The 27,513-nt window shown below is 39.4% G+C and overlaps 1 protein-coding gene across 1 annotated transcript in view; it reads right to left on the minus strand.

Annotated features, from left to right (window-relative positions):
* LOC103092368 (uncharacterized) overlaps nucleotides 1–27,513 on the minus strand; it is a 1,666,349-nt gene that overhangs the window by 247,200 nt on the left and 1,391,636 nt on the right. The window contains exons 96-99 of the mRNA XM_056825346.1: nucleotides 18,982–19,257; nucleotides 18,353–18,604; nucleotides 7,641–7,916; nucleotides 7,011–7,262 (exon numbers count right to left, since the gene is read on the minus strand). Of these exons, the coding sequence (XP_056681324.1) occupies nucleotides 7,011–7,262; nucleotides 7,641–7,916; nucleotides 18,353–18,604; nucleotides 18,982–19,257 (1,056 nt within the window). The remainder of the gene's footprint in view (nucleotides 1–7,010; nucleotides 7,263–7,640; nucleotides 7,917–18,352; nucleotides 18,605–18,981; nucleotides 19,258–27,513) is intronic.

A 27,513-nucleotide genomic window follows, 5' to 3' on the forward strand; every position in this document is an offset into this window, starting at 1 on the left:
GGAATTTTATGGTGATGATTGTGTCTCAGTTAGAAGTGATATATGTTAGCTAAATTCAATTCTGTTCAAGCCAGAGGTCTGTTTATCAACACTAGAACCAATAAGAGATAGTGATCGCAGTAAGTTCAGAACTGGTTGAAAGTAATTAATAGACAGCTTGACACCAAGAGGAATTTTTCCTTTTTAAAAGGCAAAAAAAAACATACTGGATGCTTAGTAAAACGTAAGATGTTTATGTGTAAAATTCAGTCAGACAACAGTTATAGTGGAGAACTTTTTCTAAGAATTAAATGTTGGATTTCAAAAATGAGTGTCATTCAAAGACAGCAAAAGTAATTGCATGTTAGCATTGAGATTGTAGAAGTTCAGAATTGGTAATTAGCATAAGTGAATTTGTATAGTTGTTAAGTATGTGATGTATGGCTAAGATTGGAAGTTTTAAACAATGTTATTCTTGATAGGGAATATATGTGCTATGATTAAGAAGAAACATATCTATTTAAATATAATTTCTTATAATGTCATAATAGATGTACACAAAATATGTATGAATTTGTGCTGTGAAGAAATTTAATTTTTATTCAGATTGTGTTTAGTGCAATTGGCAAAGGAAATTTGACCAGTCCAGAAGTCAAATAAGATTCATTATTAGGCTATTAAATTTAGGTAAAAGGTAGTCGCCTCTCCCCTATTTATAGTAAGAGTAATAGAAACAAAAACTGAAGGTTTTATTCTGCTTGAGAAGAAGTTTGAAAGGAAAACTAGAATATTAAGGAAATGTTAGGGACTTTAAACAAAGTGAATTTGGAAGTTGTTAAGTTTTTAATTAATATATTGGGAGTGATTTAATGTCAAGGTTTTAAAAATGTGTAACTAAAGTGTTAAAAAAAGGATTCGAAAGAAAGGAAAGATCTTCTCAGACTACAAGGGCAGTCAAGCGTCTACTGTCTTGGAAACATTCCAAAAGTAATTTATCCCCTTTTTTAGATACAGGAAGGAGAACAAAAGTGCTTGTAAATATTTTACATTTATATTAAGGGATCAATACAACAAAAATGTTTTAAAAATATAAAAGTTTTCAGCTACCTTATCTAAATTTTAGAGATAAAATTTGAAAAACCTGAGAGGTTAGCTAATAGCTGAAATAAATCTTGATCTGATAATAAGACATATTACAACTAAGGCTTAAAGAAATAACAGGAATTTTAAGAGTTTATTTGAGTATGCCTAAATATTATAATTTCTATAAACTACTATTAAGTGAAAATATGACCTTTTTCTAGAAGCAAACAGGAATAAAAAGGGTTTTTTTTTTAATTGAAACTGCACAATTTGGCTATGTGATTCAATTGCAAAAGTCTAAACTATAAATCCAGAATCCTAAAGAAGCTCAGGTTAGAGAACATGCCTTCCTTTTAATAACAATTGATATATTACAGTTAGTTAAATAAAAATAAAATTGCAATGATTTATGAATAATTGAATTAACTGCTTAAAATGCTAATGTAAATATGTTAGAATTGAAAGACTTGTGGTTCAAATGGTTAAGGTAAACTTTTGAGAAAATATATTGATTACTTTTTATATATCAACATGTCAATTTTTTTCTGTAAATGCTTCTGTATGAACCATAATACATTCATTATATAAATTTAAGGTCACATTTTGAAAAGTTAAGTATATTAACCCCTCAAAGGAATTGTTTAGAATTGCTAGGATACAAACTTGATGACTCATTTTGAGTCCTTGCTACCCCTCCCTTCTTTCTCTCCACATCTAGAATTAAGTAATCATTCACTAGCTGGAAAACAGAAGCAGTTTTTGATTACAAATAAGTTCGTCGATTATTGGAAAAGGGATTCCATTACCCACATACATGTATGGGAATCCATATATAATTTTAAAAACAATAATCCTATGACTTTAAATTAATACTATTAAAGGTTTTATTTTAATTTTTGAGTAAACCTGTTTCATCACACTCACCCCCCCCCTTTTCTCCTGTTACAGCAGGTTTACCTGTTACCCCTCCCTCTTCCTACTACAGTAAAGAGAATTCTTAGAGAGAACACTAAAAATTTCTATTATACTAACTTTAAATAGACTTTAAGATAGGATAGGATAGTTTCTCATCACTATAATGACATGCATATAAATAAAGCTTCTATGTAGCAAAGTTAGTGAGAACCTTACATTTATTTGAGGTAAATATTTTAACAATTGCTAGGTTATGTAAACATGCAAGCAACCTGTTTCCAAATTATGACAATGATTGGAATTGGAGTATTATTGATAATGGGTAGATTCGCCATTTTATCTGCACCCCCTGGTATTTCTGTCATTGAAAGCCCCTTATCTCCCATTACTAATTTTTCTTTGTGGAAATTCATTGCTTCTCTCTCCCTCTGCTATATTACTGTGCCCCAGTGACAAGAAAAGTTCCAAACCCATTCAAATCTATGTACTGATTGTACAATGTGTTTCCCACACAACTTATAGAAATTCTTGCTATGTATTTTAACAAATTCTCTTAATCCCTCCATTCCTGCTATCATTGTATTTGTTGTTAAATAACCACCTTTTGTGATTCTTCCTGTTCATATGACTAATGACTGGTATGATGGTCCAGGCATTTATGCCGCAAAATTAATTTCCAACAGTTTAAACAATCCTAAACCCCTTCATTGCACCCCTTATATTGGATATCACTGCACTCATTTCATCACGAGCAGCCATCCCTATAAGGAGTCCACTCTACACAGACAAATCATGGATATCTGTCACTCTGGTATATCCCTTTATTCAGCCTCATCCATTGCTAATTCATTTTATGACAGCATCTCCACCCTTATCTCCAACTGTGATTTGACCCATACCTTTATTGCTCTTTTCTAATTTTTTCTTATTCTTTTTTGCTTTCCAATCCTCATCTGATACCTAGGGTCCACCATTCAGCAAGTCCAAATTGAACTGAAGACTCTTCAGCTCAAAAATAAAAAAGGGGGATATGCTGGGGGCCATCAGTCCATGATGCCTTGACAGAGTCATGTGTGGTAGCTGGGGAGACCACAGAGTGGTCCTTGGTGAGATGTGACTGCCCACTCTATCCCCGTTGCATGACTTCTTTCATCAATGCCCCTTACCTATGAATTGACATGATTATTATTCCCTCTAGTCTCAAAAGAAATAATGCAGGAACAAAACACATGTATCCTAATTCTCCAAAACATCACCAAAAGATCAGACCCTTAAACCCAATCCCAAAAAGACTATCATGGGTTAACTTTTATTTAAGTGCAAAATCTCAGCTACAAGCTAAGCCCCAAACTTTCTCATGAAGCCAGCACACAAATCAATCATAGAGGCCCATACAGGTACAGTACAAGCACACTAAGCTTCAATATGCCTCAGTGATTCAATTACACAAATCAGTAACTCAAACTCCCTAGTAAGCCACCTGTGATGAAATCATTTATCTTGTATTCTGTCTGTAATCACAATACAAAAATATAGAATGTTAATCAAGTGATTTGTTAAAAGTTAATGTATCACTTTTCCAATTACCTCTCTTTGATTTTGTATACCTGCATGCAAAGATATGGATATAAAAATATAAAAATAAATCCCAAGCCTGGGAATGCAGAGCAGCTCGAAGATGCAAAGCAGTCCCATGGCCATAATGATTAAACTGTCTTCCGTTTGTTATTTATTTTATGTTATTTATTTTGACTGATCATTCGCCACCTGCCAGGAACCCTGGAGTCGCAAGTGGACCTGGACCCTGACCGTGGCAATCACCATTTGCCTCTGTGATTCTAGTTCAGCCCTCTGGGGGCACACAGAAGACTTCTAATTCCTCTTCCACATAAGAGCTCAGAGAATTTCTATCAGGCCTCTTCATAAAGTTCTTATTCCTTTGGCTAATATGCAGAGTTTCCTCAAATGAACTTCAGAGACTTCAGACTCCCTCACCAATCTGGCTGAACACTCCCAAGTTCACTGTTTCCCCTTGTAAAATGTGTGATCTAGAACCAAATACAATAATCCAAGTGCCATCTGATAATCCAAGTGCTATCTGATAGTGCAGAAGGACAGCTGTCTCCTTATTCTTGGAATTGGGCATGCTTCTCTTAAGACTGCATTAGTGGTTGGGATAGTTATGTAGCTCAGTGGATTGAAAGCCAGGCCTAGAGATGGGAGGTTCTGAGTTCAAATCTGCCCTCAGAAACTTCCTAGCTGTATGACCCTGGGAAAGTCATTTAGCCCCCATTGCACAGTATTGATTGTACGACTTATAGGTAAGTGTTAAAAAAAGAAAGTTGCATCATGTTTTTTTCAACTGCCTGTTACCGACTGATAATAAGTTTGTGGTTCCCTCAATCATCCCCAACGTCTCTTTATGTGATGTAACATTGCAATAAAAGACTGCCTCCAATTTCCCCTTTTTAAAATCAACCATCCGTCATTATTTCAACCATTTTTCTATGGCATACATACCAGTCACGGCCCCATCGAGGCAGATGCTTTTTTGTTATTAGGATTATTCTACTCAAGGATAGGACCTGATACCAATCCCCAATAACATTCAGCTTATCACATTCCATCTAATGTGCCAGTTTCCTGAGCTACTTCTGTATCCTATCAGTTTTTAACATCCCTATCCTCCCAATTTTTCTTTCTCTCTCTTTTCTTTCAAGTTTCAAAACTATGCTTTCTTTCTGTCTGTAGAATCAGTAGAACAATAATGGTCACCATTTACAAAGCTCTTTACATATATTATTTCATTTTATCCAAGTCACTCATAGGAACATTGAACAGAATGAGTTCAAGAACAGAAACTTCAGAAGATTTGTCTGAACTGATGCAGAATGAAGTGAGTAGAACCAAGAGGTAATTTATACAATAACTACAGTGTTATGAAGGCAAACAGCTTTGAAAAACTTGGGACCTCTGATCAATGCAGTGGCTAACAAGGATTGCAGAAAACCCATGATAATAGGTTACTCACTTTCTACAAAAACCTACAGACTTCCTATGAAATCAGCTGCCTCACTTCAGAAATGGGATGGATTCAGGGTGTATGTTGCAACAGATATTTTTTGAGATTGGGAATTAGTTTTCCTTGATTGTCTATGTGACATCATAGGTGTATTTTAATCTTGAATCTATTATTAATGTACTAATATTGCAACCTATGTGCTCATGTATGGGATTCATAGGCATAGTACTTCTTGATCATTGTATTTAATAGGTACTCTATTAATTCTGACCACTCTCCAAATCTACAGTTGAAAAGTTAGAAGAATTCCTGGGTAGGCTGCCACAGTATCCTTGTTCCCACTTTGCCAGACCAGATTCCATGACAGGTTACATGCTTAATTAAACTCCTCTTCTTTGATCTTGGGGTTGCCAGTTGAACCAATGTTAAGTCTTATGCCTTGTCACATGAACACTAGCTACCTCCCATTTCCCATTCTTTGATCCTCCAATAAAAGATTGAGGACATATGTAGGTCACTCTCTCTCTCTCTCTACCACCATCAGAGGTACACACAGGCTGGATCCCAAGCTCTTTAAGCCGTGTCTCTGAGTCTTTCTTCCTTTATTATTTTCCCTCTTTCTCTATATCCCCTTCACCCATTTTCCCTCACTTTCTAACTCTGCTTCTCAGGTATCCACCTAAGAATATATTAATTTGTGGCTATAGGCAGTTAGAATCCATACTCACCCCAAAGCTTTTCTTATTCATTAGTGGTAGGAGGTAGAAGGGGGACAAAAAATAGATTTTGGTTAATTGGAAAAAATTAAATTAAGAAAAAGCACTTTTCAACCACAGGTGTCAAATACATAGCCTGCAACATTCCCAGGTGCTACCTGAACCAGGTGAAAAAGTAATTGGAAAATAGTTAACAAAAGAAAGTAACACATAGATAATTTCATTGCTAAATTAAATTGTGCTCTAAGCATCCTTATGTACACATTTAGTCGAATAAAAAATCATCCCTCCTCTAAAGTATATGCTGTTGGTGTCTGACTTTCCCAAGGTCACATCCCCACTTCACAATTCTATCTCTCCCCCCTGCTCTCCATGCAGAACATCCCCAGAGTCAGGCACAGGAAGGTGGGATACCCCTAAGGTTTGTAACAATAAAACTGCATGAAATAAAAGGAAACTAAGGCCAGAGATGATCTCTCTATGGTCCTGCTGTACATTAATGTGATTATGGGAATGGAGGGTCTTTCATCTGTACATTGGAAAGTCAGACCAGTGAATTAATTGAGAAGCATGAATTCTACTGTGGACCCAGCTAGTTGATGCTAAAGTCAAAAGACCAGAACCAGGTTTCATAACAGACATGCTTCCATGTGTCACTTTATGCCACAAAGAGGAAAACTATAGGTGCAATGGTGAATCTCTATGTGTGAAAGGAAATGAAGTTTGCATTCTTCTTTCTATCTCCAGAATTTCCCTGCCAAAGAGGATCATGGCCAGCCCCATTGCATGACCATAGCTTATACTCTAACCAAGACTGGAAACAACACTCTATGGGTCCAAATCACCAAAGGACATGAACTGAAGGAAACAGTATGGGGCAGTCATTGAACCTGCAGTTCTAGAAGATGGGAGACAAAGAAGGTTGTATGTCACTGGAATAGAAGAGAATAATAATATATCAAAAACAAGGATGATGGCAACAACTCACATGTTTTTTGTACCTACCATGTAAAAAAGACTTTCTCTACATAGAATTCTATTATATACAGAGCAAAAGATTGTCCATTTTTCCAGATGGAGAAACTGAGTTTGGTAAAGAAGTAGATACACTATACAGATAATAGACAGGAATGGAAGGATTCTACAATTTTCATGATCATGAGCTTAGAGCTCCTTCTATCACAAAATACCATGCTGTGGGACCAGGAGGGCAGAGTGTCACTTATCTCTGTTACTCTCATGTCAGGTAAAGAGAGAGCCCAACACAAAGTTGGGGTCCCAATCTAGATACTCACCATAGATTATAAGATTCTTGGTTGCGTTGCGCGTCAATCCAGTGAATGCGTTAGATGCAGTACAGGTATAGGTTCCAGCATGATTCAGTGATGCAATAAAAGAAAATGTGGCTGAGTTGCTGACAGATTGTCCATTGTGTAACCAAGTGAATTGGACTGGTGGGTTTGATGTAGCAGAACAGCTCAAAGTAATATTTGCCCCAGTAGGGTACACATCCGGTGTATGAACAATTGTGGCGATATCTGGGCCATCTGGAAGAAAGAGAAGGATTCCATATTGAGATTACGTTAGAAACAAGGGGCATCTTCTAATCTGTAACCCATCAGCAGGGAACACTGTGTCTCCCTGATCTTCCTTTGCACTGGGAAATTCACAACTGGTCCTCTACTTTTCCAGTGTGGATCTGAACTTGGAAGATCTTTGGGCTTTCTCCAGTTCATCACCCTACATGGCCACCCTCCACCAGAACACATGACAAGGCCAATCTGGGCTCCCTAAAGATGAAGGGGGTTGGGAACCTCATAGACTACCTCTTTATCTCTCAGAGAAGTGACTGAATTAGCCTAGCCTCTGGGAACACACCACCAGGCTATAAGCATGCACCATATAGGAAGAACAAATATACTTACAAGCAACATCCAGTGTGAATGGATCACTCCTATTGCTAAACATTGGGTTCTCGATTCCACACACATAGGGTCCTTTGTTTTCCCTTCTTGTGAGGCTGCGGATAGTGAGTGTCCTTTTATCCGGGGACAGCTGTATCCTGCCACCAGCTGGGGCAACTCCGTTTATGAGCCACCAGTAAACATGAATTTGACCTATACCCTGGCATGTGAATGAGAAGTCCTTGGTCTCCACTGCAGTAATGTTGGAGGTGAGAATGGTAGGTTTGGACAGAGGAGCTGTGCAGAGAATAGACAGAAAATGACTGTGTTGGTTCTTTTTCTTTCCTTATAATGAAATAACTGGTTTTCAAGTGGCCTGTCTAAGACCTTGGCAAGTCTGGAGGCCAGAGACCAAGAATCTGTGATTTCAATGGCAAAGACAAAGACACCCCTTTCTCTAGAGCAGATCTCAACTCCTCCAGAACTTGGGAAATTCATCTTCAGTTCCTGTGTCTGACAAAGACATTCACATGGAACCCAAGCCCCTGGTGTTCAACTTTTTTGGGCTGAGGCAAGCTGGTCTGGGGATGACAGACCCCTTCATCCAGCACCTGGACTTGGATTTGAGTCCTTTCTAGCTTGGCAGAACCATGTGAAGATTGAATTTGACTCTCCCCTGATTGTCACAATGAAAATCCTTAACTCTCCCCTAATTGTGAAGATTAAATTGTATCCCCTGTCTGTTTTTAGATTTTAATAACCAAAATTGTAAACACCCTACTTAAAAGTTAAATATAGAGATATGCCCGTTTTAGATCTAGTCACCAAAAGTGAAAGTATCCCACTTAATCATGATGTGTGCGGTCTGTGACCCACATGTGCGATAGTGGGTGACAAATCAGAATCTACCGATTTCCTCCTGGGCAGTCCTAAAGCAGGACTTCAACTGTGATTGGTAGATGTGGAATTAGGGGAAAGCACAGGAAGTGACACAAGAAAAAATGTCTTTATAAGGAGCTGTTACTTCCTGTCAATTCTTCATTCATTGATGTGCTAACTGTACCTGAGACCCTGTTCCTGACTGGACTGACTTGTGGTAAGTACAAATCTGACTCTTAATGGCTGGATTTTCTCTGAAGAGAACAGCCTCAGGAAAGAACTATCCTCCTGAGAAAGGCTCCCTATAACCCCAGGGCCTCAGCTACAAGGGCAGAGACCCCTCAGGCTAAGAACTAACTCTCCCTGCCCAGGGGCCAGGAGCAAATTAATTAGTGTTTAGGCTAGGTAGCTTACCTTATCCTCTGTGATGTCTTACTTCACTCTTTCTGCATTTTATAAATAAATTGTAAATAAATCTCTTTGGAATTAATTAAATTCCTGGTGACCAAACTTGTAAATATAAAATCCAACTCTTTTTTTCTATATAACCCTCTTCAACCTTCACCCATTACAACCATCAAGAGTTAATATTTCCTTGGCCTGGACTTCAAGAATCCAGGGTTCCTTACCTCCATGGCTTTTTGAGGATATTGGGGAAGGCTGGAGAGGATGGACTAGGGACAGGCCACAGGGAGATTGTGTTCAGAAAGAGAAACATTAGTTTAACTCTGAAGACGAAAGAAAAGGAAAGGCAGACAGTGGGAATAGATCATGTATTAGCAAGGTACAAAAAGAAGAGCCTCTGACTGGGAGTCAGGAGAGACCTGTTTCAGTCTAGAGATATTAAACCCACAATAACATCTCTCATGCCTCGGACTCTGTTTTGCAATCAGGAGGCAGTTCATACCCTTTACAGATGATTCTGGAATTCCCTATTTTGGGTTCTCCCCTTTCCTTAGGATTTTCCTTGCTCTGCAAGATGAGAATTAGAATATGGAAGGTGATCATCTTCAAGATTAGATATAGTCTTATGCTGGGTAGCTGAACCAAAGTGGACAAATTTTCCCTGAGCATTCATGGCCCAAGGGGAGCCCTTTCCTTATCTCTAATTGGCAGGTAGGCCTTGCCACTGAGAGAGGTGTGTGTGCCAGAGCAATCTCTGGGGCACATCCAGTAAGCTTGCCAGCCTTCCTTCCTGGGTCATCCTTGGCCAGGTGTCTTAGGATTCATTTCCAAAGTGGAAGGAATAACTTAGAAATATTTCAGCAACTTTGACCTTTCTTCTTGGTTTTGGTAGTTTGCACTCCTTCCCAGGGTCTCTGTTGGGAAGTTTAGGGTGAGGAAGTATCAACCTCCCACTTGTATCAAGTAATGTCAAGTGGGACTGGCCAGGAAGGTAACAAATTTGAGGTCAGGTAGGCACCTTTTGAATTGGGGGGAGAATATGAGGGAACACTGAGCATGCTCCTGGGCAAGACAGCCATGGTAAGACATTTTGGAAGGTGCCTTGGCAAACCCAATGGATCCAATGCCTAGCATGGTATAGTGACAAGTGTTGGATTTAGAGTGAGGAAGTACTGAGTTCAAATCCTGTCTCAGAATATTATTGGCTGTGTGAATTTTAGTAAGTACTTATCTGTGTCTGTCTCCTCATCAGTACAATGGGCTTAATAATCTCTCCCTCATAGTGTTCTTAGATCAAATGAAACCATTTCTAAAAACTTTTTATAAATCATGAACATAGACTGAACAAAGGTTCAGAGGAGGGAAAGTACAGAGTTTGAGTCTGAATGCCAAAGGTAGACACCCATGCTGTCTGAGGAGACAATGAATACCTGAATGATCTGAAAAGTCTTCGACAATTTTTTGAAGGGCTACAGTTTAATGGCAGTCTAAGAACACTGAAGGACAGTCTATAGTCAATAGGGAGACATGAGCAGAGAAGAGGCATGAGCACACACATATTTAAATGAAGGACCAATTGAGGGCACTGGAGATACTTAGCCCAAAGAAGAGAAGACTTAAAGGGGAGGAGAGACATGTGTCCTAGAGACATAGAGTTATAATGGGCTCTATGCCCCTGCCAAGCGATACTCAGTGGATTACAGTGATCAGATAAAGACTCTTTCCTGATTTTCTCCTACCAGCAACAATCAGGCTCCCTTTCTTTCTTGACTCTCCAACTCTTATTTTTTTAAACCCTTACCTTCTGCAATAGAATCAATACCCCACAGGCCAAATATGATCCAGTTTTATTGGACTTGACTCCCTGCTCATTTCTGTTCCAAAAATGATTTGAGATGCCTTGGAGAACTGAACTGAACAGGATTCCTGGACTGACTCTACAACAGTTATGAGACCCATAAACAGGCTCACATCCAACCTAATCCCTTCATGGGTGAGGATGGGCTCCAACATTTGCCCCTCTATGATCAGATGCAAATCAGGCTGGCTCAATCATTCCTGGCCTCAGATTTTCCTCTCTTGCTATAGATCTTCTTCTGTCCACTAGGTGGAACTACCAGAACAGGAAGGACTCTGGCTCATTACTCCAAAAAGTTTCAGAGTAGCAGTTGACACCAAGTGTGATCTAGGGCATCTTAACATCTCTAGGGCTGTCTGTGGATACAACTGACCAGTACCCTGGAAAAATCAAGGAATATCCAATTAAACATAAACATGAAAATCTTGAAAATCAAAATAGAGTTTAATAACTGCACAACAAGTTTTCCTTTTCTGAAAGGGAAATTTAGTGATTCTGAACCATACTGTCTGTCTCAGTCAAATTTGCCTCCTCTTGTTTGGGACATAGTCCTGGAGGGGGCAGGGACTGAGTCATTTTTCTGTATCTCTAGTCCAGAGCCTAGGGACATCTTGTGCTGAGCAAGTGGGTGAAAAATATTGTGGGATAGAGGTGAATGCCCTGTGGGACCCAGGTCAGTTAGATGAATGAATGAATGCACCTGTGGACTGATAAGAAGAGGATCAGTGATGTAGGAGGTGGGGAAGGGAGAAGGCTTGGTGTTAGTCTAATGCAACTTATCAGCCTCAGTTTCCTTACCATTCAAATGAAGATAATGCTTGTGATTTGGAACACAATGAGATACTATATTGCTTAGTAGACTTTAAAGTGCTGAGTATCTGGAAACTCCTGTAATTAGTATCATCTCATTTCTCTGTGCCTAGAAGATTACTCAGTTTAGGTCAATAGATTCCCAGGGGGTAATGCATAAAGCTGAACTCATTAGGTGAGCCATCAAAGTGGGAATGACCTGGGGAAGCAGAGGGGCAGCAGTTAGAAACCAACAGGGGCAGAGCCAAGATGGCAGCATAGCAGGAGCTACTCTGAATCTCCTTCTAACCAATCATTACAAAGCATCTCAAAAGAACAGGAACCAAAACCAGAGGAGTAAGAGACTCTCCTACTGGACACAGTATGAAAGATAGACAGTGAGTGAGGATTCCTATGCCTTATGGGAGAGAAACTACTCAAATCAAAGTACTTGTTGACCACATCTTCCCCCACATCAAATACTGAACCACAGTTAATGCCAGGGCCAGGAAAATCTCCAACGATTTTGCCTTGGCAATGAGACTCAAAGCTGAATAACACAGTCCTTGCAGCAGGACAGCAAAGGGGTAGCCAAAGGGGCAGTCAAAGCAGAGGTGCAGATGATGAACTTAGTGCAAAACCCATGTTACAGTTGAAAATCCAAGAGGCAACAGCTGAGGAAGATAGCCATAGGACAAAATGCTTTGAAGCAAGAACTACACAGAAAAAAAAAACCTCGTCAGAGATCTACCTACATTCATTCAAGCCTCAGAAAGGGAAGGAAAGATAGTCCCAAGTCCCTTGAGACAGAAACTATGAAAGCACTGACAACCAACATGCAAGAATCCTACAGGGGCAAAAGAAGTTAACAATACCAAAAAAATACCCACTTGACCCTTTACAATTTTTATGGAGAAAAAGAGCAAATGTAGAATATCTGTCTTGTAAAGTGGGTAGAGGGTGTGCACATCATCCTCTTCCTCATTTCTTGCTCTGGTGCCCAGGATTCTCACATTAAAAAAAAACAATCCCATAAATTTTGTTTTAGAATATATATTGAATATTGGATCTAAAGCAGAAGAGCGTAATGGCTTGGGAATTGGGGGTAAGTGACATGCCCAGAGTAACAGAGATAGGAAGTGACAAAGGACAGATTTGAAGTCAAGACCACCTTACTCCAGGCCTGGCCCCTCTATTCACTGAGCCCTTTCATCTTGTTTCTAGGAAAAGAGAAACCAGGAAAAGGAGAAAGCTGTGGGAGAGACCTGAGAACCGGAGAGTTAACACCATTCTCAGAAGGAAATGCTTCCTCAGTGTTCCATTTCCTGCATAGTCCAGCAACATTAGCACTAGATGACTAGCATGGAGAGGTGCCTTATTAGTCTATTTCAGATTTCCCCCAATTAATAAACTTCCTGTGTTTCTGATTTCCCTTTAATGAGATTCCTTAGTAGCTGCTTCCAATCAAGGAACAAGGAATGAGGATCCCACAACTTCCATAGGAAAGCTCACCAAGGGAAGACACCCACATCTCACAAACAGTGCCAAAACAAGGGGAGAGGGGGGATGGATGGGTGAGAATATGACTCTTGGGAAACAAGTCCTCTTCTGCAAGTCTGACCTGGCCAGGTTGGCATGGATGGCTCTTGCCACTCTGTGGATCAGAATAGGGCAAGTCTTTCTTTCTAGGATTGGGAGGGAAGAATCCCAGGTCTGTTTTATAAGTTATGTAAAGGAGGAACCTGGCCTTTGGAAGTCCATGGCTCCAAAGTTGGAAAAGGCACAGAAATGGAGGTTGGAGGAGTCTTTCAGAGCTATGGGGCCACTAGGAGAACCCACTGGTGGCTAAATCTGTTGGTTCCTGACTTTATTTGCAGGGACTGCATACTGCGGATTTGTGCTCTGTAAGCTTATGGTACTTGGACCTGAATAAATATCACACATTATTTGACTGAGGTCTCAATCAGAGCAACTGAGCTCCTTGTGAAAGAAGGGATACTTAGAGAAGAGTTAAAAGTCTTGTCTTTGGAGCTTCTTAAATTTCAAGATTTCTTCCCAGGCACCAGGGTTTCTTTCTCCCTGCTTCATCAAGCCTCATCACTTACATAAAACTACCTCAAAGTTAGTCCTTCAGTCATATGCACTATTTTTCTCCTACTCAGCTAGTCTATGGAGTGTTGGATCTGTCTCTGGAGTCTTTTCCCACACTTAGTTTCTCACTACCTTGTGTAATATTTTAAATTATGAGATTGTTTGGAGTTTGATAACTTCATTAAATGAAAGTAGTAGTAGTAGTAGTAGTAGTAGTAGTAGTAGTAGTAGTAGTAGTAGTAGTAGTAGTAGTAGTAGTAGTAGTAGTAGTAGTAGTAGTAGTATTGGTATAGACAGGGGAAAATGGGAGAAAGGTAAAGAGATACTTAGTGTTAAAAGGAATTTCCCTCCGGATTATGTGTTTGTTTGATATCATCAATCAGTGACCTGTAGGTCAATTACCATTGAGATGTGCAGGTATTGACAAACCATCAGAGAAAGGAAGTTAAAACCAAGGAAAGGGGAAACTGATCCCACAGGAACTGCCCTCTTGTTTGTTGCCAGGCAAACTGAGGAACTATGATTAGTTCTTGAGATGTGATGGGGTAGAGCTAGTGGATGGAGAAAACTACTTATAAGGTTAGACCAAGGAACTGCTCCTGCTTCTCTCTCTCTCTCTCTCTCTCTCTCTCTCTCTCTCTCTCTCTCTCTCTCTCTCTCTCTGTCTGTCTGTCTCTCTCTCTCTGTCTCTCTCTCTGTCTCTCTGTCTCTCTCTCTCTCTGTCTGTCTCTCTGTCTGTCTGTCTCTCTCTCTCTCTCTCTCTCTGTCTCTCTCTCGTTCTCTCTCTCTCTTGCTCTCTCTTTCTCCCTCTCCCTCTCCCTCTCCCTCCATCTTAGGTGTAGGTGTTTAGCTTCAAAACATCAAATGGTAAATACGGTATTCAGCTAATTACTTTCCTACATTTCCCTATCTTTCCTATCACTTCTTTGATGTAACAAAGCTACTCAAGCTACTAATAGCCTCATAATTTAATTTTAATTGTTCCCCTGTGGGACCACAAAATTTTGACATATACTTTCATTTTCTTCAGTTTCCTTACATTTTACTCTCCCTAAACTATTTTTAAGTAAGTGTTAGTAGCTGATTTAGATTGGCTAAAAAACTTGCTGACCAGAGCCAGTAATCAAGACTGATCCATACTACAATCTCACTGGATTGTGATTGGATTGGTGAGAAATGGTTAAGTATTAAGGGAGGGAAGCAAGCTTAACTTTTGTTTTTTTCCCCAAATAGAGCCAGGTTTGGGGATTAAGCTCTAATTAATAATTAAATGATAACTAGGAGACATAGTGGATGGAGACTGGAGTCAGGAAACTCATCTTTCTGAGTTCAAATCTGGTTCAGACACTCACTAGCTGTATGACCCTGGGAAAGTCACTTCACCCTGTTTGCCTCAGTTTCCTTATCTGTAAAATGTGGTAGACAAGGAAATGGCAAACCTCTCCAGGATCTGTGCTAAGAAATGGAGTCAGGAAGAGTTGAACATGACTTAATAATGACTTCATAAAGAATTTCTCCTCACACATAAGGGTTTTGCTTTCTATCACTATTTGCCTCTATGATTCTAGTGCAGCCCTCTGAGCCCACACAGAACACTTCTAATTCCTCTTCCACATAAGAGTCCAGAAAAATGCTATCAGGCCTCTCCCCAAAGCTTTCTATTCCTTTATCTAATATGTAGTTCCCTCAATTGATCTTTGGAGACTCCAGACACCTCATCATTCTGGCTGAACACTCCACAGTTCACTGTTTCCCCTTGTAAAATGTGTGATCTAGAACCAAATACAATAATCCAAGTGCCATCTGATAGTACAGAAGAACAGCTCTCTCCTTATTATTCAAAGTGGACGTGCTTCTCTTAAGACTGAATTAGTGGTTGGGGTATTTGTTTAGCTCAGTGAATTGAGAGCCAGGCCTAGAGAACAGAGGTTCTGGGATCAAATCTGACCTCAAATAATTCCAGCTATATGACCCTGGGCCTGTCACTTAGTATTGATTCTATGTCTGATAGGTAAGGGTTAAAAAAAGTGTGCATTTAGGTTTTTCAACTGCCCTGTTACCTTTCCAACTGATAATATGTTTGTGGTTCTCTCAGGCATACCCAAGGTCTCTTTATGCAATCCAACATGGCATTAAAAGTCTGTCTCCAATTTCCCCTTTTTAAAATCAATCATCCCCCATTAATTCAACTTTTTTTCTATGTAATGGGTAACAGTCACTGCCCCATCAAGGCCAATGCTTTTTGGTAATTTGGACTTTTTGTACTCAAGGATAGGACCTGATACCAATCCCCAGTGACATTCATCTTATCACATTACGTCTACTGTGCCAGCATCCTGAACTACTTCTGCATCCTATCTGCTTCTACCATCCCTCTCCTGCCAATTTTTCTTTCTCTCTCTTTTCCTTCCAGTTTCAAAATTTTGCTTTCTGCTTGTCTGTAGAATCAGTAGAACAATAATGGTCACCATTTACAAAGCTCTTTACAGATATTATTTCATTTGATCCAAGTCACTCATAGGAACATTAAACAGAATGAGTTCAAGAACAGAAACTTCAGAAGATTTGTCTGAACTGATGCAGAATGAAGTGAGTAGAACCAAGAGGTAAGTTATACAATAACGACAGTGATCTGAAGACAAACAACTTTGAAAGACGTGAGACCTCTGATCAATGCAGTGGCTAACAAAGTGGCAGAAGACACATGATAATAAGTTACTCACTTCTAACAAAAAGCTACAGACTTTATATGAAAATCAGCTGCCTCACTTCAGAAATGCGATGGACTCAGCATGTATGTTGCAAGTGATAATTTCTTGAGCTTGGGAATTCGTTTTCCCTGATTATTCATGTGGCATCATAGGTGAATTTTAATCTTGAAACTATTATTAATGTTTTAATATTGCAACCTATGTGGTCATGTACCATATTCACAAGCATAGTAGTTCTTGATCATTGTATTTAATAGGTACTCTATTAATTCTGACCACTCTCCAAATCTACAGTCCAAAAGTCAGAAGAATTCCTGGGTAAGCTGCCTTGGGGTCCTAGTTCACACCTTGTCTGACCAGATTCCATACCAGGTCACATGTTTGAATAAACCCCGCCTCTTTGATGTTGTGGTTGTCAGTTGAGCCAATGTTAAATCTTATGCCTTGTCACATGAACACTAGCTACCTCCCATTCCCCATTCATTGATCCACCAATAAAAGATCAAGGAAATATATAGTTCACTGTCTCTCTCTCTCTCTCCCACCATCAGAGGTGCACATAGGCTGGATCCCAAGCTCTTTAAGTCTTGTCTCTGAGTCTTTCTTCCTTTATTATTTTCCCTCTTTATCTCTATTTGCTTCACACATTTTCTCTCAGTTTTTGAGTCTCCTTCTCAGGTGTCCAACTAAGAATATATTAATTTGTGGCTTCAGGCATGCACAACCCATACTTATCCCAAACATATTCTTTTTCATTAGTGGTAGGAGGTAGAAGGGGGACAGAAAATAGATTTTGGTTAATTGGAAAAAATTAAATTAAGAAAAAGCTCTTTTCAACCACAGGTGTCAAATACAAAGCCTGCAACATTCCCAGGTGCTACCTGAACCAGGTGAAAAAGTAATTGGAAAATAGTTAACAAAAGAAAGTATTGCTAAATTAAATTGTGCTTTAAGCATCCTTATGTACACATTTAGTCCAATAAAAAGTCATCCCTCCTCTAAAGTATATGCTGTTGGTGTCTGACTTCCCCAAGGTCACATCCCCACTTCACAATTCTATCTCTCCCCCCTGCTCTCCATGCAGAACATCCTCAGAGTCAGGCACAGGAAGTTGGGATACCCCTAAGGTTTGTAACAATAAAACTGCATGAAATAAAAGGAAACTAAGGCCAGAGATGATCTCTCTATGGTCCTGCTGTACATTAATGTGATTATGGAAGTGGAGGGTCTTTCATCTGTACATAGGAAAGTCAGACCAGTGAATTAATTGAGAAGCATGAATTCTACTGTGGACCAAGTTACTGGATGCTAAAGCCAATAGATGAGAACCAGGTTTCATAACAGACATGCTTCCATGTGTCACTTTATGCCACAAAGAGGAAAAATATAGGTGCAATGGTAGATCTCTATGTGTGAAAGGAAACAATATATACATTCTCCTTTCCATCTTCTGAAGTTCCATGCCAAAGAGGAACATGGCCAGCCCCATTACATGACCACAGCTTGTATTCCAAACAAGATGGGAAACACCATGTGGGTCCACAGCACTAAGGGAAATGGACTGAATTAAAGACTATGGGGCAGTCATTGAACCTGCAGTCCTAGAAGTTGGGAGACAAAGAAGGTTGTATGTCACTGGGACAGAAGAGAATAATACAATATCAATAACAATGATGATGATGACAACTCACATGTTTTTTTGTGCCTATGATGTAAAAAGGAATTTCTCCACATAGAATCCTATTATATACAGAGCAAATATTATTCATTTTTCCAGATGAAGAAACTGAGGATCCAAAAGGAGGAGACACATTTACTACACAGATAGTAGACAGAAAAGGAAGGATTCAATCCAAGTTTCATGATTCTGAGCTCAGGGCTCTTTTTACCACAATGCACTGTGTCATGGGACCAGGGGGGGGGGGCAGAATGTCACTTATGTGTATTTCTCTCATACCGGGGAAAGAGAGAGTCTAACAGGTCACAATCCAGATACTCACCATAGATTATAAGATTCTTGGTTGCGGTGCGCGTCAATCCAGTGAATGAGTTAGATGCAATACAAGTATAGGTTCCAGCATGATTCAGGGTTGCAATAAAAGAAAATGTAGCTGAGTTGCTGACAGGTTGTCCATTCTGTAACCAAGTGAATTGTGCTGCTGGGTTAGAATTAGCATAACAGGTCAAGGTAATATTTGCCCCAACAGGGTACTCATTGACTGTATGAACAATCGTGGCGTTATCTGGGCCATCTGGAGGAAAGAGAAGGATTCCATATTGAGATTACAGCAGAAAGACGGGGCATCTCCTAGTCTCTAACCCATCAGCAGGGATCACTATTTTTCCCTGACCCTCCTTTGCTCTGAGAAATTCACAACTGGTCCTCTACTTTTCCAGTTTGGATCTGAACTTGGAAGATCTTAGGGCTTTCTCCAGTTCAGCACCCTGGATGGCCACCCTTCACCAGAAAGCATGACAAGGCCAATCTGGGATCCCTAAAGATGAAGGGGGTGGGAACCTCAGAGCCTTGATCTTTAGCTCTCAGAGAAGGGACTGAATTAGCCTGGCCTCTGGGAACACCCCACCAGGCTATAAGCAGGCACCATATAGGAAGAAGCAATATACTCACAGGTAACATTCAGTGTGAATGGATCACTACTATCCATAAAAAATGGGTTTTCAATTTCACACACATAGGGTCCTTTGTTTTCCCTTCTTGTGAGACTGCGGATAGTGAGTATCCTCTTATCCTGGGACAGCTGTATCCTGTTACCACCTGGGGCAAGTCCATTTATGAACCACCGGTAAGTGTGAATTTGACCCGTAGCATTGCAGGTCAATGAGAAGTCCTTGGTCTCCACTGCAGTATTGTTGGAGGTGACAATGGTAGGTTTGGGCAGTGGCGCTGTGTAGAGAATAGACAGAAAATGACAGTGTTGGTTCTTTTTCTTACCTTATAACCAAATAACTTATTTTGAAGTGACCTCTCTAAGACCTTGGCAGGCTGGAGGCCAGAGACCAAGAACCTGTGATTTCAATAGCAAAGCTCCCCCCTTACTCTGGTGCAGATCACAACTCCTCCAGGCTTTACGAAAAGTTCATCTTCCGTTCCTGTGACTGACAAAGACATTCACATGGAGCCCAAGCCCCGGGTGCTCAGTCTTTCTGGGCTGAGGCAAGCAGGACTGGGGATGACAGACCCCTTCATCCAGCACCTGGGCTTGGATTTGAGGCCTTTATAGCTTGGCAGAACCACCAAGACTTTATGATTCCTTGGCCTGGACTTCCAGAAGCCAGGGTTCCTTACCTTGACAGCTTGATAAGGATATTGGGAGAAGCTGGTGTGGATGGACTAGGCACAGGCCAGAGGGAGACTGTGCTCAGAAAGGGAAACTTACTTTAACTCTAAAGAGGAGAGAAAAGGAAAGGCAGAGAGTGGGAATAGATCACTTAGTAGCAGGGTACAAAAAGAAGAGCCTCAGACTGGGAGTCAGGTGAGACCTGGTTCAAGTCTAGAGATTTCAAACCCACAATAACATCTCTAGTGCCTAGGACTGTGATTTGTCCACAGGAAGTAGTTCATACCCTTTACAGAAGATTCTGAAATTCTCTGCTTTGGGCTTTTCCCTTTCCTTAGGTGTTTCCTGCCCTACAAGAGGAGAATGAGAATGTTGAAGGTGATCTTCAAGCTCAGATGAGGTTTTATGCTGGAAATCTAAACTAAAGGGGATTAATTTTTCCTGACCCTTTATGGCCCAAGGAGAGCTCTTTCCTTATCTCTAGTTGGCAGGTAGGCCTTGCCACTGACACAGGTGTGTGTGCCAGAACAATCCCTGCGGCACATCCAGGAGCATCGTCAGGCTTCTGTCCTGGGTCATCCATGGCCAGCTGTCTTAAAAATAATTTCCAAATTGATAGGAATAAGTTAGAAATATTTCAGCTTCCTTGACCTTTCCCCTTGTTATTTTGGTAGAGCTTGCACTCCATCCCTGGGTCTCCACTGGGAAGTTTAAGGTGAGGAAGAATGAGCCTCCCATTTGTATCCAGTAAAGCCAAGTGAGACTGACCAGGACAGTGACAAATCTGAGGTCAGCTAGCCACCTTTTGTAGTGGGGGGAGAATATGAAGGAACAGTGAGCATGCTCCTGAGCAAGAAGGCCATGGCAGAACTTTTTGGAAGGTGTTTTGGCAACATCAATGGATTAAATGCCTGACATGACATAGTGGCTAGTGTTGGACCAAGAGAGAGAAAGACCTGAGTCCAAATGTTGTCTCAAAATGTTACTGGCTCTGTGACTTACTAGCAATTCCCTATGGTCTCAGGCTTCTGATCTGTTAAATGGGTAAAATAATCTCTCCTTCCTAGTGTTGTTGGATCAAATGAGACCATATATAAAAGCTCTGTATAAATCCTGAAAATAACCTGAACACAAGTTCAGAGGATGGAAAATACAGAGTGTGAGTCTGAGTACCAAATGTAGACTCATGCTGTCTGAGCACGCAATGCATGGCCAGAAGTATCTGAAAGGTCTGATGCCATTTTGAGGAGGGCTAAGGTTTAATGCCAGACTAAGAACACTCAAGGATAGTCTGTAGACAATAGAGAGTCATGAGCAGAGAAGAGACAAGAGCACACACATATTTAATTGAAGGATCAATTGAGGGCACTAGAGATGCTTAGCCCAAAGAAGAGAAGACTTGAGGGGGAGGGGAGACGTGTCTCCAAGGACTGATAGAGTTATAATGGGTTTGATGCCCCTGCCAGGGGATGCTCAGTGGTTACATTGATCAGGGAGGGACTATTTCCTAATGTGTCAGTCTCTTTTCTCCTTACAGCAACATTCAGGTACCCTTTTATCTCTTGTCTATCACAAAACAACTCTTTTTTTAAACCCTTACCTCCTGCATTAGAATCAATACTCTGTATTGTTTCCAAGGCAGAAGGGCCAGGCAATGGGGGTTAAGTAACTAGCTCAAGGTCACACAGCTAAGAAGTGTCTGAGGCAAGATTTGAACCCAAGATTTCCTGTTCTACAGCCAGGCTCTCAATCCACTGAGTTACCCAGCTACCCCTGCAGATCAACTCTTCAGAGGAGGTAATGGCTTCTTTTTCAGATGGGGCAGGGATTATGATTGGAATCCTGGTGATTCTGATTGAGAACTTTACTATTTTTTTGTCAGAAAGATAGGCAAGTAGGATTGTGTGGCCTCTGACTCTCCTCTCTCCTGGTCTGCCTCCAGAAATATGGGAGAAAAATCAAGATGATTCCTCAATTTCTTGACCTTCTCTAGGGCCCTGGTCTCCCTCCCTTCCCCAAGCTTGCCTTTCACACAGTATTTACTGATGTGGATCTCAGTGTTTTTTCAGGGTTATTCATTGTTCCTCCTTTTTTTCCAACTTCTTTCTCAAGCAAAAAGTCTTTACTTCTATGTTTTTAGAAGATGTGGTAGACTTTGACCCAGCCATAGCACTGCTGGGTCTGTACCCCAAAGAGATAATGGACACAAAGACTTGTACAAAAATATTCATAGCTGCGCTCTTTGTGGTGGCCCAAAATTGGAAAACGAGGGGATGCCCATCAATTGGGGAATGGCTGAACAAACTGTGGTATATGTTGGTGATGGAATACTATTGTGCTCAAAGGAATAATAAAGTGGAGAAGTTCCATGGAGACTGGAACAACCTCCAGGAAGTGATGCAGAGCGAGAGGAGCAGAACCAGGAGAACATTGTACACAGAGACTAATACACTGTGGTATAATCGAACGTAATGGACTTCTACATTAGGGGCGGTGTAATGTCCCTGAACAACTTTCAGGGATCCAGGAGAAAAAAAAACACCATTCATAAGCAAAGGATAAACTATGGGAGTGGAAACACCGAGAAAAAGCAACTGCCTGAATACAGAGGTTGAGGGGACATGACAGAGGATAGACTTTAAATGAACACTCTAATGCAAATACTAACAACAAAGCAATGGGTTCAAATCAAGAAAACATCTAATGCCCAGTGGACTTACGCGTCGGCTATGGGGGGTGGGGGGAGGAAAAGAAAATGATCTATGTCTTTAACGAATAATGCTTGGAAATGATCAAATAAAATATATTTAAAAAAAAAAAAAAGAAGATGTGGTAGAACTAGACTGATGTAGCCCCAAAATAAGAGATAAGATCTAGGAAGACAGAGAGAGAAAGAATGGAGAGGCATCAAAGGGAACAGAGAAGGGGTAGGCTAGAGATAAAGAGAGAAAGAGGAGAGCTGTCAGTAAGCTGTATCTCAAGGAAAAAGCCCCAGGGGCTTTCCTTGACTACACAGGCCAAACAAGATCCAGTTTTATGGACTTGACTCCCTGCTCAATTCTGGTCCAAAAATGATTTGAGATGCCTTGGAGAACTGAACTGAACAGGATTTCTGGACTAACTCTGCAACAGTGCTGAGACCTATAAACAGGCTCACATCCAACCCAATCCTGTCATGATTGAGGATGGGCTCCAACATTTGCCCCTCTATGATTAGATGGAAATCAGGCTGGCTCAATCATTCCTGGCCTCAGATCTTCCTCTCTTGCTATAGATCTTCTTCTGTCCACTAGGTGGAACTACCAGAACAGGAAGGACTCTGACTCATTACTCCAAAAAGTTTCAGAGTAGCAGTTGACACCAAGTGTGATCTAGGGCATCTTAACCTCTCTAGGTCTGTCTATGGATACAACTGACTTCAGTTCCCTGGAAAGATCAGGAAATGTCCAATTAAACAGGAAATCCTGAAAATCAAAAGAGTTTTATAAAATCAAAAGGAAATAAAAACAGATTTAAATAAAACTAGGATCTGGTTTTTAAAATAATAATACAATTAAATAGATGACCCATTGGTTAATTTGATTAAAGAAAGAAGAAAACATTATTACCAATAGCAAAAATGAAAATGATGAGTTAGCAATGAAGTTGAAATTAAGGAAATTCTGAGCACTTATTTTGAGCAATCATGTGCTAGCAAACCTGAAATGTAAGTGAAATAGTTAAATACTTACAAAAAGATGAATTGCTCAGATTTACAGAATTATAGAGTATTTAACAACTCAATCTTAGAAAAAGACATTGAAGAAACCACAAATGAGTTCTTTATAAAAAAAGTCCCCAGGATTAGATTTATATACCAGTGAAATACCACACTGAAGGAACAATGAATCCCAATCCTATATCAACAATCTTAAAAATATAGGCAACGAGAGCTAGTGAGGTGCTCAGTGGATAGCCTAAATTCAGGAGGACCAGGGTTCACATCTGATATCAGACACTTCCTGGATGTGTGACCCTAGGCAAATCATTAACCACCATTGTCTAGCCCTTACTTTTCATCTAATTTTGAAACAATACTTGGTATTGATTCCAAGATGGAAGGGAAGGGTTTTCAAAAATACATAAAGAAAGAATCCCAACAAATTCCTTTTGTGATCCAAATATAGTTTTGATACCTAAACCAGTGAAAACAAAAACAGGAAAAAAATAGAATACTTAAATAATCCTGTACCAGAAATAGAAATTGAACAAGCCATCACAGATCTCCCTAAGAAAAAGTCTCCAGGGCCTGATGGATTCACAAGTGTGTTATACCAAACATTCAAAGAACAGCTAATCACAATCCTATACAAACTATGTGGCATACTAACCAAAGGAGTTCTACCAAATTCCTTTTTTGACACAAATATGGTACTGATTCCAAAGCCAGGCAAGTCAAAAACAGAGAAAGAAAACTATAGACCAATCTACTGTAATAGATAGTAATTCCTGAGGGTGTAATTGATTGCTAATGGATAACTAATGGATCAAGTTTTGCCTACCCTCCTCCCTTTACCTCCCACTTCAGAAGCCTTCAGCTTCCTCTCCCCCTTTCCCTTCAACCTTCTTTCTAAGTCAGTCAGGGTGAATTATGATGCTTTAGAGAAAATACTCTTTTCTCTTCTTTATCTCAACTAAGAGTTTATTGGGGGGGAACAGGAAAGAATGGAGGATAACGTAAGAGAGATAGGTTTCCCTATATTCCTAAAATGAGGATTAGGAGGATATTGGGGAAATGGCAGTTCTGTCACAACTGTGACACAGAGTCAGTCAAAGAAATGAAGACAATTGTCTTCTTTCTTCTTCTGTCAATCAGCCAGGTAAATATCAGAGATACAAATTAGTTCTTCTCCACCATCAGCCACCAGCCAAAGCCAAAAGTTTCTTCTCCCCCACTCTGTCAGAAGCCAAAAGCTTAGTCCACCAAGCTTCCTAGCCAAGTTCAGAATGGCTTGGCTCCAACTGTCTTTCCCTGTAACATTTCAAATGGAATTTTCCTTTTGATTGACAGATATCCTTTGAATGCATGTATATTCTCTCTTTACATCCCTCCCTTTTTTGTCTTCCAAATTTGCACCCACAAATTTTATTGATAGTTACCTTTCATATATTTCTAACTAAGTATTCTTACACTCTATTATCTTAAATATTCCTTTACCCTCCCAGAATAAGAAATCTTAACTTATCTTAGCTGTTCTGTCTACCTAGTGCTATGCTAAGTTTGGGTATAGGAAAATGGTTTAGGTAATAGGGATTCACATGAACATGGTTTTTACATAATAACAAATCATGTAACAATTTTCAAACCATTCCAACAAATTCCATAACATTTTGAATATGCAACTGTCTTATCTCCTAATGTCTATAATTCAACTAAGTAAAATTTTCTATCACTAACTATTGCTAACCTAAAATCATAATGCAATCTAGCTTCTATACATAAGTAGTTCTATGTCTGTCTCTACTTTCCTAAGACTTTGAACAAATTCTCTATGCTGTCACTATTGTTAGTCATTAGAATATTAATAAACTATTTCAATATAGTTTATTAGTACATTAATATCTACATGTGTACATAAGTTGTACCTATACAAATTTACACATGTGCATCCACATAAATTGTTCATGATTTCTATTCAAACTCACGTAGATAAAAAATATCTCAGTCTGTTTGAATTTTCCACAGAAATTTTATCAGTGTGACTTTGTGTTTTGCCACTATGTTGTACATTGTATACTTGCCCATTCCATGAGATGTCTTCCTTTTCTATGTAGAATGTGCATGCACATATTTGATGTTAACATGTACGATGCATTCTTACATATCCTCATGATCAAAAGTCCAAACTTTCACAGTCCTTCCATGTCCTTTCCTTTTATGTTGCTTGTATAAACTTTGTCTTCATCTCTGGTCCTCTGGTCATCATACCAGTCTCATCTTCTTTCACTCTTGATTTTAGACCTGTTCTTCAATTCAGGAACAAACTGGAACAATCATGAACATGCATGCATGTAAGGTTTTTACATTTCCATGTATGTAAGATTGAAATTCTCATGTGCATGGAAGTAAGCTGAGTTCTTCATGAATGCATGTCAGAATTCATCAATAATTCTTCATGTGTGGAAGTAAGCATAACATGTGTTTATCTTCATGTATGGAATTAAGCATACATGTGTTCATCTTCATGCATATAAGTAAACTTTACTTGTGTTCCTCTTCTTGCATGTAAGCCTAGCATATATACATCTTCATGAGTGAGTGTAAGCAGTATAGCATTGTGCATAAGTTCTTAGAATTTTTTCAAGAACATTGATATAAAGTTTGCTAATCTTTTTGGTGTTTGACTTTTTTTCAAGGAGGTTTAATGTATGTTTACTTTAGTTATTTCTAAGAGATAGAGTTTGAATATACTGTATTTTGTTTGGTCATGGAGTTACATTTGCACGTGAGATAAATTTTTTTCTTTCTTTTCTGATACTATGCTTGGCAGAGTTTGTATAGAATATAGAGGCTTTTCTTTGGAGTTAAACTTTTAAATGCATTTTTTTCTGTGTTACTGGCTGTATTTCTTTCTGGACTGTGTTATTTGCTTCAGGGGTGCTTTCCAGGTATCATTCATAAGTTTTCATTCACAAGGACTGTTATTGATTTCTTCTTGGGCTATTCTTGTTGCTGCTCATGACTAGGGCTTCTTTTTTTTAATCAGACATCATCTGTGTGTATCTTCACTGATGACATGATCACATTGTTGTGTCTAGTGAGGTATCTGCAACTATGAGGTAACTTCTTCATGGTATGCCCTCCCTCTCTCCCTTCCCGTGGTAAAGATTAATTTAGAGTGAAAGTTGAGAGAAATGGATAACCTTTTTCAGTTCTCAACTACAACTTGATGTTAAAGTCTTTGAAAACAAATTCATCCAATGTGAATCTATGCTTCCAAAGCATTCTAGGTGTTTGTGTCTGTCCTAGTTATGAAGTTAGAATATTATGTTACAAGCTTAGGAGAGTCCTTGTTGTTGAATTACTTGTTCTTTTGTGCTGGAATATATTCTTTTCTACCTAAAACTAGTCTTCATTCTCATAAGGTATTGTCTAGTATGTTACCCTATGGAACTTCCATTAATCTTAGTTTCACTCTTACAGCATGAATGGTATTTGTCATGTTTTTGAAGTTAGAGAATAGAAGTGAAATCGTATATCTATCTCTCCTTCTCCAGTTATTAATATGTTCCTTGATATCCACCTTCCCATTCAAAATCTGTGTCTGTACAAGCCATGTAATTCAACTTCTCTATAAAGTCATCTTAATTATCAACCCCTAATCTTGCATAAAGTTCTTCCAATGGTATGCAACTTGTTCTGTGCTCAAAGAATATCTTATCATCATAACCTTAGTGAGACTTTGATTATACTGGTTTCAGGTATTCAATTTTCTCACTTGTGTCCCACACATCCCCTTCTTTGTCTACCTCTTCATAAAGCTTATAAAATTAGTAAGGCATTTATTCTAAATCATTTTGATCCATTATTATTATTATACCTTCTGATATTCCTTCTGGTTCTGTATCTGATTCTGAATCACTAAATTAAATCCAGTCTTTATGTTCTTTGGATTTTGGTCAATGCCATGTAAACTTTTGTCAGATGTTGGTAACTCTAGCTTTGTGTGTTGATCTAAGACTACGTCACCAGCTTTTGTGTTTCTCAAATCAGTTTCTGTTTGTTTCTCATGGCTAAGCTTTAGATTTTCATTTTGAATTGGTAAACTTGGTGGTATGGAGTTAGCTCCTTCCTGAAGATATTCTACACTGTTAATAATCAT

The sequence above is a fragment of the Monodelphis domestica genome, chromosome 4 (genome assembly GCF_027887165.1).
Source record: "Monodelphis domestica isolate mMonDom1 chromosome 4, mMonDom1.pri, whole genome shotgun sequence".
NCBI lineage: Eukaryota > Metazoa > Chordata > Mammalia > Didelphimorphia > Didelphidae > Monodelphis > Monodelphis domestica.